Genomic DNA, 14,117 nt, shown 5'->3' on the forward strand with positions numbered 1-14,117 from the left:
CTTTGTCTGTAAGCTTCAGGCACTAGCTCGTATGCAATTAAGATGGATTTCTTCACTTCCTCATGCGTTCCAGATAACTCCTCCAGTAGTGATGCAAACACTTCACTTTCTCTACCTACCAGCTTTGTTTGAATCAGTAATACCCACATGTCCTGTGGCCATTTCATTTGTTTAGCTACCTTCTCAAATGAAATGAAAAAGGCTTCTACTTCCTTCTCGTCAAACCTTGGCAATACTTGGACATATTTAAACAGATTCCCACCAAGCCTTTGACTATGACGCCCTTTCTCACTATCCTCATCACTATCATCCAACTATACGTTTCCCTTTACATCTGCCAATTTTAACTGATTGTCATGTTTCATGGCCATTTTCTGAAGTTCAAACTCCCTCTCTATCTTTTTCCCTGATTTGTATCTCTTTTTTTCTTTTCTTTTTGTTCTGCTAGGGCTATTCTTTCTCTTCTCCCTTCTTCTCTCTCCTTTTTCCTCTTTCTCTCTCTCTCTTTTTTCCTCTCGCTCTCGCTCTCGCTCGCTTTCCCCCCCCCCCCCCCCCATTGTTATGGGCGAGGTGTTTTCAGAACCTTTAATGGATTTGTTGCTTTTCCTAGCATGTGGCTTTTTCCCTAGGTGTGGGATTACAATTATCGTTTTTTAAACACAAAACCCTGTTTATTCCATGAACTCCACTTAACATCTTAAATAAACATTGGATCTCTTAACACCCCTTACTTCAAAGATAACTCAGAAAATATTGCAACAGTAAATAATTCCTTAATGTTCCTTCAAACTTCCAAGAGACTTAACAACATTAAACAAAATCACATCAGGTTAAAGGCTTCACTATTATAAGTTTAAATCACACAAATGATCCAGAGATGGTCTTTTATGGCAGACATCCCAGCTCACTGCAAAACCGACTCGAGCTGTTTTTAAAACTGCAAAACTAAACTTCCAAAATGGCTGACCTGAACTCCGCCCCACCCATTCAGACATCTCTTTTCTTAAAGGTACATTGCTTAAACATCCATGTCTTAATGGACACTCGACACTCCCCCTTCCACTAACATTTAAATCCTCCACCACTGACTAAGTCATGTGCACCATCTACAAGATGCACTGCAGTAACTTGCCAAGGTTCCTTGGGCAGCACCTTCCAGACCCACTACCACCACCATCTAGAAGGACAAGAGCAGCAGATACCTGGGAACCCCACCACCTGAATGTTCCCCTCGCAAGTCACTCGCCACCCTGACCTGGAAATATATCGGCCATTTCTTCACTGCCGTTGGGTCAAAATCTTGGAACTCCCTCCCTAACAGCAGTGGGTGTACCTACACCATTGTACCTGCAGTGGTTCAAGAAGGCAACCTTCTGAAGGGTGACTAGGGATGGGCAATAAATACTGGCCGAACCAGTGATGCCCGCATCCCATAAGTGAATAAAAAAAGATAATACAAAGGATAAAAGATTTAATAGTGGCTCAATTCCAAGGTTTACCAAACATTAGATGGAAATTCCAAAACCGAGATGGAGTTAATGATGGGAGGTTTGAAAGTGGTCCTAACCCTAGCCAGTTTAGAAGTCGGGACAGTGTGGCTGGCAGGGTGACTGGAGGCATTTAAACCCAATAACTGCCCTGGGCATGGTTAGTGTGTTTCTGGATTGATTCCCAGTATCTTTATGCGATAAACCATGATTTTGAAGTCTCCCATAAGACTGAGACTGAGATTTTGTTAACCAATTTAATACCAGAAGGGATTACACTTTGCACATCCACAGAAACTGAAGATTTGACTTCGAGATGCAGGGGTGAACATAGAACATAGAACATAGAAAAATACAGCACAGAACAGGCCCTTCGGCCCACTATGTTGTGCCGAACCTTTGTCCTAGATTAATCATAGATTATCATTGAATTTACAGTGCAGAAGGAGGCCATTCGGCCCATTGAGTCTGCACCGGCTCTTGGAAAGAGCACCCTACCCAAAGTCGACACCTCCACCCAACAGTAAGGGAAATTTAAGGTCCCTAATGTTTCTGACTCAACTACTTCCACAGGCAGTGCATTCCATGCCCCCACTACTCTCTGGGTAAAGAACCTACCTCTGATATCCCTCCTATATCTTCCACCTTTCACTTTAAATTTATGTCCCCTTGTAATGGTTTGTTCCACCCAGGGAAAAAGTCTCTGACTGTCTACTCTATCTGTTCTCCTGATCATCTTATAAACCTCTATCAAGTCGCCCCTCATCCTTCTCCGTTCTAATGAGAAAAGGCCTAGCACCCTCAGCCTTTCCTCGTAAGACCTATTCTCCACTCCAGGCAACATCCTGGTAAATCTTCTTTGCACCTTTTCCAAAGCTTCCACATCCTTCCTAAAATGAGGCGACCAGAACTGTACACAGTACTCCAAATGTGCCCTTACCAAAGTTTTGTACAGCTGCATCATCACCTCACGGCTCTTAAATTCAATCCCTCTGTTAATGAACGTGAGCACACCATAGGCTTTCTTCACAGCTCTATCCACTTGAGTGGCAACTTTCAAACATGTATGAACATAGACCCCAAGATCTCTCTGCTCCTCCACATTGCCAAGAGCTCTACCGTTAACACTGTATTCTGCATTTTATATTTGTCCTTCCAAAATGGACAACCTCTCTCTTTTCAGGGTTAAACTCCATCTGTCACTTCTCAGCCCAGCTCTGCATCCTATCTGTCTCTTTGCAGCCGACAACAGCCCTCCTCCCTATCCACAACTCCCACCAATCTCCGTATCGTCTGCAAATTTGCTGACCCACCCTTCAACTCCCTCATCCAAGTCATTAATGAAAATCACAAACAGCAGAGGACCCAGAACTGTGCTTGATAAAGGATATGAGGGCCTTCGAGAATAAATCGCTGCTTGCACAAGACACCAAGAACACCGACAAAATCCCTGGTTAATGGCAGTGTGTCCGAGGATCTGCTCGTATGGAGAAAGATCATGTAGTCCAGAAAGGGCTGAGGCTGTAGTTTTTAATGGTAATGTGGCTTAGAGCAAGCTAGAAATTTCTATAGAAAAAGAAGTCCTCCTGACGGGGTGATTCCAGTAGCTGCTAATAAACTGGAACGGGAGTTGGAATGTACTTGATGGGGGACGGCCAGCTCACCAGTGGATCTGTACAGAAAAGGTACACAAAACAGCACAAGGCCAAAGCAAGATTGGGACAGGGATTTTTCACTACCTACAGAGGGTGTCAGGAGGGTTGTGGAGCGATCAATCGTAGCTTTTTTTTTTTTGCAGGAGAAGTGACTGCTGCTGCATTTGAAATAAGAAGGAAAATGAGGCAAGAGGAGTCTTCCAGCCAGAAGTGGCAGCAGTGAGCAGGTCACATGTGCCCGGTGTACATGTGCTTTTGGTGCCAAATCACAGAACAGAGCTTCTTCCATCTTTTTCTAGCTGCTGGCAAGCAAGGACTGTGAAGATGAATCATTTTCTTGCAAGTAAGAGTTGGCCAGAGCCACAGTCAGCAGTACTGACCTGGGGAGAGCTGCTGAGGCCAAGGCAGGACAGAGCAGTGCTCGTGTTGGCTCCTGTACAAAGCTCCCAAGGCCTACAAGGAAAAAAAACCTAGACTCAAAATAAGGCAATATAAAGATGATTTATTGAGGTATGGTTTTGTCAATTGTGCCAATGCAATTAAGGATGCCAAGCCCATATGCAGGGAAGTATTGGCAAATGCAAGGTTCTATACAGTTCCCAGCCCCTCAATTCATTAAGGCTGAATTCCAGTCAATAGGCTGGAATGGAAATTGTATAGACTCCCTTGGGCTGTATGACTTGCATTGAATGTATATAATGAAGCAACTTGATCGAGGTAGACAACTTAAATACCTTTGCACCACTTTAATGTTTGTTTTTTAAATGTTGCTTTCTTTGTTTAAAAAGTAAATAGAGTACCCAATTATTGGAACAATTTTTACCATGGCCAATCCACCTATCCTGCATTGAGGGTGAGACCTGTGCAGACACGGGGAGAATGTTTGCACAGTGGGCTGAACTCTGGTCCTTGGTGCTATGAGGCAGTAGTGCTAGCCACTGCTGCCCCTGTATTGCATCTTTGATTGTACTGAAGCACCTCGAGTGCAACATGATATATGCAGAGAACTTGAATAAAACTCCTTCTTCCCCCCCCCGTGCTTAATCCAATCCTAACTATTGCAGCACCTTGGAACATGACTGTGTATATAGTTTGAACAGAATTATACTCTAACAGAGAATATAAAAGTGTTTGTAATGTTCTTATTACTCAGTCTGCAAATGTAAATATAATTGCACTTGACAATTATGTTGTGTATATTTTAGCAACAAAATTCTACAGCTCTCTAGCTATGAAGGCTGAGGCGGTCTTGTGGCACAGTGGATCCAGTGTACCTTGTCTCTGGCTGAGATGCTCTTGGTTTACTGCCAGACCTACTGGTCAAGGAAGATGTGTTCATGTCATGACATTCAGATCATCAGCCTGTAAACTCGTTCAAGGTGGTAAGTGTGATAGAGGGAGTTTTCTGTTTAGCCATATTGCAGACTAATAGCAAATGAGTCATTCCAATGGAAGTCTATGGCTCTACTGGCTTGGTACCTGAAGGAGGAGAAATAAAATGTTACTTTAAATTTTCCAATTGAGGGGCAATTTTTAGCGTGGCTGATTCACCTACCTGTACATCTTTCTGTTATGAGGGTAAGACCCACATTGAGTATGCACACTCCACACTGACAGTGGGATGGGATCAATGGTACCATTTGAGGCAACTGTGCTAACCACCATCACCTTGCCACCCTAAAGACTTGGTGTTTTGTTAGCTCTTTTTGATGATTTTTGTATATCAGGTCATTGCACTTTTCTGTGACCATCAAGCCCTGTTGATGGATTTTGAACCTGAAACCTCTGATCCAGAGATGGAGACGCTTACACTGCCACAGGACTGCCTAGATACTTTACTGGTCTACGTACATGGGTTCTCGAGTCTCTTTGGACCTCCAGCTTTTTTGAACTTTGTACCTCTTCCCAACTGTTTTATATATGGATCCCAATTGGACAACCTCCACACTTGCCTATGGCAGACAGTTTGCTCCACTCATTTGACTTTCTTTCCTGTAGCTTTCGGGGCAGTACGGTAGCATAGTGGTTAGCACAGTTGCTTCCCCAGGGTCCCAAGATCGATTCCTGGCTGGGTCACTGTCTGTGCGGAGTCTACACTTTCTCCCTGTGTCTCAGTGGGTTTCTTCAAATGTGCAGCTTGGGTGGATTGGCCATGCTAAATTGCCCTGTGTCTCAAAGGATTAAGTGGGCGTTACACTGATCGGGTACATGGGCTTGAATAGGGTGCTCTGTGTAAGGGCTGGTGCAGACTCTATGGGCTTGAATGGCTTCCTGCTGCACTGTGCACTATGAATTCTATGATTCCATCAGCACTCCTCTCATTGTTGCCTAGTTTTGTGCCATTGACAAAACTTGGACGTGCAGTTTCCCATCCACTCATTGATAAATGCAGGGAATGGTTCAGGCTCCACTTTCTCTCAAACACATCCCCATTAATGTGAAGGTTTAAGCTGAGCAAAATGGGTATGGAATCCAATGATGCTCTTCCTGTTCCATGGACATGACCATATTGAGTGGTGGAACAAGCTTGATGGGTCATGGGTTCTCTAGGCAGGTGGGCTGGTGATGATCCAGTCACACTGTTGTTTCCAGAATACTGGTTTGCTAGATTAAATTTTCAAACTGAACAAAAATGGATTGTGGCAGTTTTCACCTGTCCAATCATACAACTGTGCAGGATTGGATCACCAGGTGAGCGGGAATAGCCCAGGTTACACCCCACTGTCTGTCAGGGTGGCAGGAAAATCCTAGAATGGTCACGGTGCAGATGGCCTCGTGTCTGCATGGTCTCTACCTTTTCCTCATAGCACTGCAGATATGGGGGGAATGTCTGACAATGCAGTTGAACTGGATCTCCCAGGATCTTAATGGTGGTGCTGGCTCAAGGGGCTGAATGGCCCACCTTTTGTTATGGTTTTATTTTGTTTGTGGAAATGTTGCGCACAATTGGCTGCAGTTAGGGAGATGGCAGTGCATTGGAATTCTCAGGGGTGGATGACAAGGGTTCAAACTTGGGAGGGGGGTTCAAGTTTTCCCCCTCCAAGATAGCTGGTGGAATATAAATTCAATTGAAATCTCTTCTCCGTTCTGAAGTCCCCACATTCCAGAAGACCACCATCATACTGATGGCAAAAACAAACTGGGCAACGTCTGGTGGACTTGACGTTGATCGTAATGAAGGGCTTCAAGAGGTTGATCATGAGGCCCATCAACTCCATACTCCCAGAATGCCTAGATCCACTGCAATTCACATACCTCTGCAACCAGTCCACAGCTGACGCCATCTCCCTAGCCCTACACATCCCTGGAGCATCTTGACAATGAGGACTCCTACATCAGACTCCTATTGGCTCCACCTTTAACACCATAATCCCAGCCAAGCTCTAAAACCTAGGACTTGGCTCCTCACTCTGCAACTGGATCCTTGACTTTCTGACCCATAGACCACAATCAGTAATGTCATGAGTACTTAAGACATGGATGTTTAAGCAATGTACCTTAAGAAAACAGTTATGTCTGTGGGTGGGGCTGAGGTCAGGTCAGCCATTTTGCAGGTTTAGTTTCAGTTTGTTTCCAGAGAGCTGCAAGTTTTGAAAAGAGCTGGGTGTGTGCCTGTTTTGCAGTGAGCTGGATCTCTGCCATGAAAGATCATTTGGGTGATTTAAACTTCTAATAGTGAAGCCTTTAACCTGATGTGATTCACAAGTCTCTTGCAAGTTTGAAGGAACATTTTAGGGAATTTGCAATCTTTGAAGTAAGAAAGAGATCCGATGTGAGTTCATGAATAAACGGTGTTTTGTGTTTAAAAACCCACATGTCCATAATTGTGATCCCACACCTAGGGAAAAAAAGCCATGTGCTAGGTGAAGCAACTAATCCATTATAGGGAGAGGTTGGTTGAACTCCATGATACATTTTGGGGTTCTGAAACACCACGCCCATAACACTAAGAATGAACATTACCTTCTCTGCAATAATCCTCAATACCAGCTCCCCACGTACTTATTATAATCCTCACTACCGGCTTCCCACAAGGCTATGTACTTACTCCCTGTGCACACAACTGTTGGCAAAATTTGGCTCCCAACTCCACCTACGGCAAAATTTGGCTCCCAACTCCATTTACAAGTTTGCAGACATGGACTGTAGTGGGTCAGATCTCGAACAACGTTGAGTCAGAGTACAGGAGGGAGATAGTGAACCACCTAGTGGAATTAATGACAACAACCTCTGTTTGAAACAAACCTGTTGGACTTTAACCTGTTCAGGAAAATATCGTACACACCCCATCTGCATCATTGGGGCCAAGATGAAGATGGTTGACCACTTCAATTTCCTAGGGGTGCACATCACCATCAATCTGTCCTGGTCTATCCTCATCAACGCTGCAACCAAGAAAGTACAACTGCTTCGCCGCTGTTTGCAGACTCCTAAACAACCCTCATAGACTGAACTGATCTCTTCACACACCTTCCCTACTGAGTAGTACTGTACTCCTGTATGCCTCCTGATGCCCATGTATTTTCTTTCCATGTACGGAATGATTCTGAAATGTACACAGAACATACTTTTCCCTGTACCTGGGTACATGTACAGAAATCCAATCCAGTAATGGTGGCCAGTAATCTATTAGTGATTGAGTCTTGAACACGTATGAACAGCTTCTTCCCTGTTGTTACCAGACTCCCGACTGACCTGATTAATACTATGCTTCACCCAATGCTGGTGTCCATCTACTTTACATGTGTAGACCTTGTGTTGCCCTATTATGTATTTTCTTTTTTCATGTACTAAATGATGGCTGTTTGAGCTGCACGCAGAAAAATATTTTTCACTGCACCTCCGTACAGGACAATAAACATCCAATCCAAAAGACCCATCTGGTTCATTAAATGTCCCTCGAAGGGAAGGAAATCTGCCGTCCTTGCCTGGTCTGGCCTACATGTGGCTCCAGACCCTCCAGCAATGCTCTCTGAAATAGGCTCGCAAGCTAATCAGCTTGTCGATAAACTTGGCTTAAAAGTTTCTGCAGCATCCCCAGTGCTCGGATACACACACTCTGTCTTTGAGGTGGCCTTGATGTGCAGGAAGGCGGCACAATAACAAACGGGACTTATCTCGAGTCAGTGCCTCGCCGTTTACAGGAAAGCCTCGTGTGTGTGTGTTCCTTCCTCCGTCAAGGCGAGCTTTCCCCACAAGGCCGGGACAGCTCGGTGACTATTCGCTCTCGGAATGTCAACACAACCCATATCTGGGGGGTTGGGGTTGGGTTGGGGGGGGGGGGGGGGAGGGAGGAAACGGGGAAGTGAACTCTCTCACTCGCACCCTGGGGCAGAGGAAAGTGTTTAAAAATACTACAAACCACAGCCCCTGCGGGCACATCTGCAACTTTTACTTTTACTGCAGTAAGAGTCTTAAAGCCACTGCTTATTCCAAATCTGGTTATTCCTGACAATCTGTCCTCGTGTGTTGAGATAGACAGACTGCCATCCAGACACTCCCGCAAGGGGATAGCAAACTTCAACTTTCGCCCCTGGGCTCTGGAGGCTGTGGGGAGGGGCCAGGTGCAGAGCAAAACCCTTGTCCAAAAACAGTTTACACTCTAATATCTCTCTCATGCCTGCAGAAAGAATTCATATATCTCTCAAGGCCGAGAGCTGTTACCCCACCCTCCCTCAACACACACACACACACACACACACCACTCAACGCCCACCCCCACCACCACACACACTCATCCCCCCTCAACTCAAACACACAACTCCCCAGACATCCCTCTTCCCCCACACACCCATCAGAGAGCCAATTCAGTACGGTTGGGGGTCAATGAAAGGGGGGGAGGGGAAGGAGATCTTGCCGTGCAAAAGGAGCACCATAAAGAGGACCACACAGGCAGACACCCCTCCCCACATACACCCCTCCCCATACACAGTCACACGCACCCCTCCCCCATACACAGTCACCCCTCCCTCATACACACACCTCTCGCCCCCTCCCCCAAACATAGACACATACCCCTCTCCCCCGATACACAGACACACCCCATGCCCCCTCCACCCATACATAGACACATACCTCTCTCCCCCCATACACAGACACCCCCCATACACAGACACCCCCTCTCCCCCATACACAAACACACACCCATACACAGATACAAACCCCTCCCCCCCATACCCAGACACACACCCTCCCCCATACACAAGACCCCCCCCATACACAGACACACACACCCCCATACACAGACACACCCCGCCCTTTCCCCCCCCATACACACACACCCCTCCCCCATACACAGACACACCACTCCCCCCAGACAGACACACACCACACCCTCTTCCCCCCCCCATGCACAGACACACCCCACCCTCTCCCCCCATGTACAGACACACCCCACCCTCTCCCCCCATGCACAGACACACCCCACCCTCTCCCCCCATGCACAGACACACCCCACCCTCTCCCCCCCCATGCACAGACACACCCCACCCTCTCCCCCCCCATGCACAGACACACCCCACCCTCTTCCCCCCATGCACAGACACACCCCACCCTCTCCCCCCATGCACAGACACACCCCACCCTCTCCCCCCATGCACAGACACCCCACCCTCTCCCCCCATGCACAGACACCCCACCCTCTCCCCCCATGCACAGACACACACCCCTCTTCCCCCCCCCCCATACACACATACGCCCCCCTCGCCCCATAAACATGCACGCATACCCCTCCCCACACATGCATACCCCTCCCCACACATGCATACCCCTCCCCACACACTCCTAAGCAAATGTTTTAAAAATACATGTTTATAAAAAGCTGCAGGCCCGGGCTATTTAAAACCTCTCTCCCTCTCTCTGATGGAGCCGCTGTCTGGGAGAGGGATTCCCTCCGACGTCACCGCCTGGTTACCAGTAAACAGCCGGCTACACAGTTCCATATTTGGGCATCTACGTCAGGGATCCCGGGGAGGCGGAGCCAGGCAGCTCACAGGGGCTTTTATCGCCTTTTCCCCCCCATAAAGGGGAGCGGGGAGGCTGCGGAGTGGCTTGTTGGCAGCGGGAGTTCGGCCGGCTTCATTCCTGCCCCTTTGGAGCGGGCTCCCGGTGGGCTTTCCCGGCGGAATTCGGCCCTTTGCAGCCCCCCTCGGCTTGTTGCTATTCTAATGAGCCTGACGTCAGAGGGAGACGCTGGTATAAAAGAGCAAATCCGAGGAGTTGGTTCATTCATAAAGTCAGAGCGGCGGAGCGGGGACGTAAGGGCGCTGGGATTTTACTAGCAACAGCAACAGCAACAACAGCAGCAGCAGCAACAACAACAACAACAACTTCGCCACTCTACTTTTCTCCACCGCCTCCCTCCTGGACCCCCAGAGCTTGTGCACCCACCACCAGGTACCCCCTAAAAGCCAAGAAGCTGGATTCAAGGGGCGACAAATCCTGGGTCATCACCGACTGGGAGGACATGTACCAGGGGTTCTCAGGCGACTTTGACTCGGCTTCTCACTGCAGCTCCTCCCCTTCGGAGCCCCAGTACCTGTCATCCGTGGACTCCTTCAGCCAGAGCGTGGGGAGCCCCACAACCGCAGCCCAAGTGAGTTCCTTTTCAGCTGAACTTTTGTCTGCAATGTACTGTTTGCACACACCGATGATTCTGTGTGGTGTGTGTGTGTGTGTTGGGATGGCAAGGGGGAACCCAAACTTTCTCCCACACCCCATTCAAACCCCCCCCCACAATTCCACCATCCCCAATCTCCTTCCACTCCCCTCATCCCCATCTCTATTCCACCATCCCCATTTCTGCATCAGGACCAGCATTGCTGGCCCCTCTCTCATTGATGACCCACAATGTCACAACATCAATGTTGCAGTGTGCAAGCGGTTGCTGGGGGAGGGCAGACGTCTTTTATTTTTAAAGTTGCTGCAAAATAAATGGCCAGCACCATCCAGTGCAAAGGGGGATGTGTCCCTGGCTCTGCATTCCGGGAATGGCATCGATCGGAATCAGTCTATCGATCGGTGGGGGTTATCGATTTCCGAGGCGATTATGGAAAAGCGCCTCCAAGCCTGCACTCCGGGCTACGTGCGTACGGTTGACGTATTGGAATGCTTCTGGTGACGTTACGCACGCCGCGGCCCCGCCCCCTCTCCCCACCGACGAGCTGACGTCTGCCACGTTCTATTTTGGAACGTCGCTAGGCGACCACGCTGTCGTCTCGGATCTCACGCACGGGGCTCCGCCCACAGACCGTCAGCCCGTTCCTTTTCTTTTGTGAATGAATGAATGAATGGAGGGAGTGGAAGCTTCTGCTCCTGCTGCTACTGTTTTTTGAGAGACGGCCGCAGTTCATCCATCCCTTTACCTGGGCTGCAATGCACGGGATAATTTTATATCTTTAAAAAAATATATAGTAAAGCAAAAACTTGCTACTGCAGATGTTGGATATCCCCCTCCCCCCTCCCTCCTCCTCCTCTCAAAATAAAGGTGCTGTCAATGTTTGGAGTCCAGCAAATGACTCAAGAAATAAAGTGCAAGGGTTTTTCCTAGCACTCATTTAAAATAATTTTTATAACTTTTTAAAATCCAGGCTGAATCCAGCAGTTCCACTTGGGGAGCGATTGTCTGCTCCTAATAAGGGAGGACATTTCGACCCATGCTGTGCATGTTAACATCTCAGTTAGTCACACATTTTCTACCCCCCCCCCCCCCCCTCCTCCTCCCCTCCCATTCTGCCAAAGCTCACCTTTCCTTGTAGCAGATTCGCAAGGAAGTTCAATTCTTCCCCAAGAATTCATTTTTTCTTTCTCTCTCCAAATTGAAGTTTGAAGTATTATTTGTTTACTGTGGGATTTGACACCAGGTTAGGGGGTGGAAAACATAAGGGCTTCTTCACAAACCCTTTCCTCCAATGGCAGTATTAAAGGTTGAGAATCAGGAGGAGGTGTTCTGGAAAACATCCCTCCCTCCGCCAACACTCCTCTCCATAACACCCCTGCCCTCAAATAAAATGGACCATTCGCCTTGTGCATTTTTACTGTGGGGTAAAACTGCAGCTAAATGTCACTGAACTACGGTGACACAGAGGTTAGCACCACTGCCTCACAGCGCCAGGGATCCAGGTTCGATTCCGACTTTGGGTGACTGTCTGTCTGTGTGGAGTTTGCAGATTCTCCCCGTGTCTGCGTGGGTCTCAGCCCCACAACCCAAAGATTGCTGTTTTTTTTCATAGAATTTACAGTGCAGAAGAAGGCCATTCGGCCCATCGAGTCTGCACCAGCTCGGAAAGAGCACCCTACCCAAGCACACACCTCCACCCTATCCCCATAACCCAGTTACCCACCCAACACGAAGGGCAATTTTGGACACTTAAGGACAATGTATCATGGCCAATCCACCTAACCTGCACATCTTTGTACTGTGGGAGGTAACCGGAGCACCCGGAGGAAACCCACGCACACCCGGGGAGAACATGCAGACTCCGCACAGACAGTGACCCAAACCGGGAATCGAACATGGGACCCTGGAGCTGTGAAGCAATTGTGCTACTCACTATGCTACCATGCTGCCCTTAGTGGCACAGTGGTTAGCATTGCTGCCTCACGGTGCCGAGGTCCCAGGTTCGATCATGGCTCTGGGTCACTGTCCAGGTGGAGTTTGCACATTCTCCACGTATTTGCGTGGGTTTCACCCCCACAACCCAGAAGATGTGCAGGGTAGGTGGATTGGCTATGCTAAATTGCCCTTTTAAAAATAAAAAAAATCATTGTCGATTGTTGTTAAAAACCCATCTGGTTCAGTCATGTCATTCAGGGGAGTATATCTGATATCCTTACCCAGTCTGGCCTACATGTGACAATGTGATTGCCTCTTAAATGCCCTCTGAAATGGCCAAGTATACTCAAGCACCCAGTTCAAGGGCAATTAGGAATGGATAATAAATGCTGGCCCCGGGCAGCACGGTGGCGCAGTGGTTAGCACTGCTGCCTCACGGCGCCGAGGTCCCAGGTTCGATCCCGGCTCTGCGTCACTGTCCGTGTGGAGTTTGCACATTCTCCCCGTGTCTGCGTGGGTTTCGCCCCCACAACCCAAAGATGTGCAGGGTAGGTGGATTGGCCACGCTAAATTGCCCCTTAATTGGAAAAAATGAATTGGGTACTCTAAATTTATATTTTTTAAAAATCAATAAATGCCGGCCCAGCCACTGATGGCCACATCCTATGAAATCTTTTTCAGGGATCAATGGGAAAGGGTTGGGTGGGGTCATGATCCTCCTCCAGTCAGCAGAGGGGGTGGGGGTATTGAGGTGATCTTTTAGCTGCATTAATACCTCACTTAACATGTTTGGTGTTTGCTGTCTAGTCATGTGTCCGGTGCTCCCATTCCACCTCTTGCTCCCTATGTTCAAGGCCTTGTCTTCCATTCAGCAGAGTTCTGTTACCCCCTCCTGCCCTCGCATTGTCCATCCATCACCGCGCCCCCCAACGATCTAAATGTCCTACATTCCCATCTGTTCCAGGAGTGCACTACAGGCGTTGGGGAGATGCCAGGATCCTTTGTGCCAACCCTCACTGCCATCACCACCAGCCAGGACCTGCAGTGGATGGTCCAACCGACTGTCATTTCCTCGGCGGCTCAGTCCCAGTCTCAGCTGGCAGCTCTGCCCCAGCCCAGCATGGACCCGTACAACCTCCCTGGTACCAGCTACTCCACCCCAGGCATGTGCTCCTATAGCAGGGCCGGGCCATCGAAACCCAGCCGGTCCAGCCGCCCACGGAGGGCCGCAGATGAAACGGTGAGTGTGTGAGAGAGTGAGGACCGTGGCCTTGTTTGCACAACAGCTGAACAGGCCCAGCAACTTAGGCCACGGAGCAATGGGCAACTTCATCAGATCCAAGTTACTGAAATGAAAGATGGTAAAACAATATTCATGTGCTGGGATTGGTTTGCACTCGAGCAGGCTGGCTCTATAGCTTA

General features: G+C 48.3%; 1 protein-coding gene across 1 annotated transcript in view; it reads left to right on the top strand.

The window, feature by feature from the left end:
* The first annotated feature begins 10,395 nt into the window (after positions 1 to 10,395).
* The window catches only part of fosb (FBJ murine osteosarcoma viral oncogene homolog B), an 8,887-nt gene continuing 5,165 nt past the window's right edge, over positions 10,396 to 14,117 (top strand). The window contains exons 1-2 of the mRNA XM_072490386.1: positions 10,396 to 10,736; positions 13,660 to 13,935. Of these exons, the coding sequence (XP_072346487.1) occupies positions 10,608 to 10,736; positions 13,660 to 13,935 (405 nt within the window). The 5' untranslated portion in view covers positions 10,396 to 10,607. The remainder of the gene's footprint in view (positions 10,737 to 13,659; positions 13,936 to 14,117) is intronic.

The sequence above is a fragment of the Scyliorhinus torazame genome, chromosome 25 (assembly GCF_047496885.1).
Source record: "Scyliorhinus torazame isolate Kashiwa2021f chromosome 25, sScyTor2.1, whole genome shotgun sequence".
NCBI classification, from domain to species: Eukaryota; Metazoa; Chordata; class Chondrichthyes; order Carcharhiniformes; family Scyliorhinidae; genus Scyliorhinus; species Scyliorhinus torazame.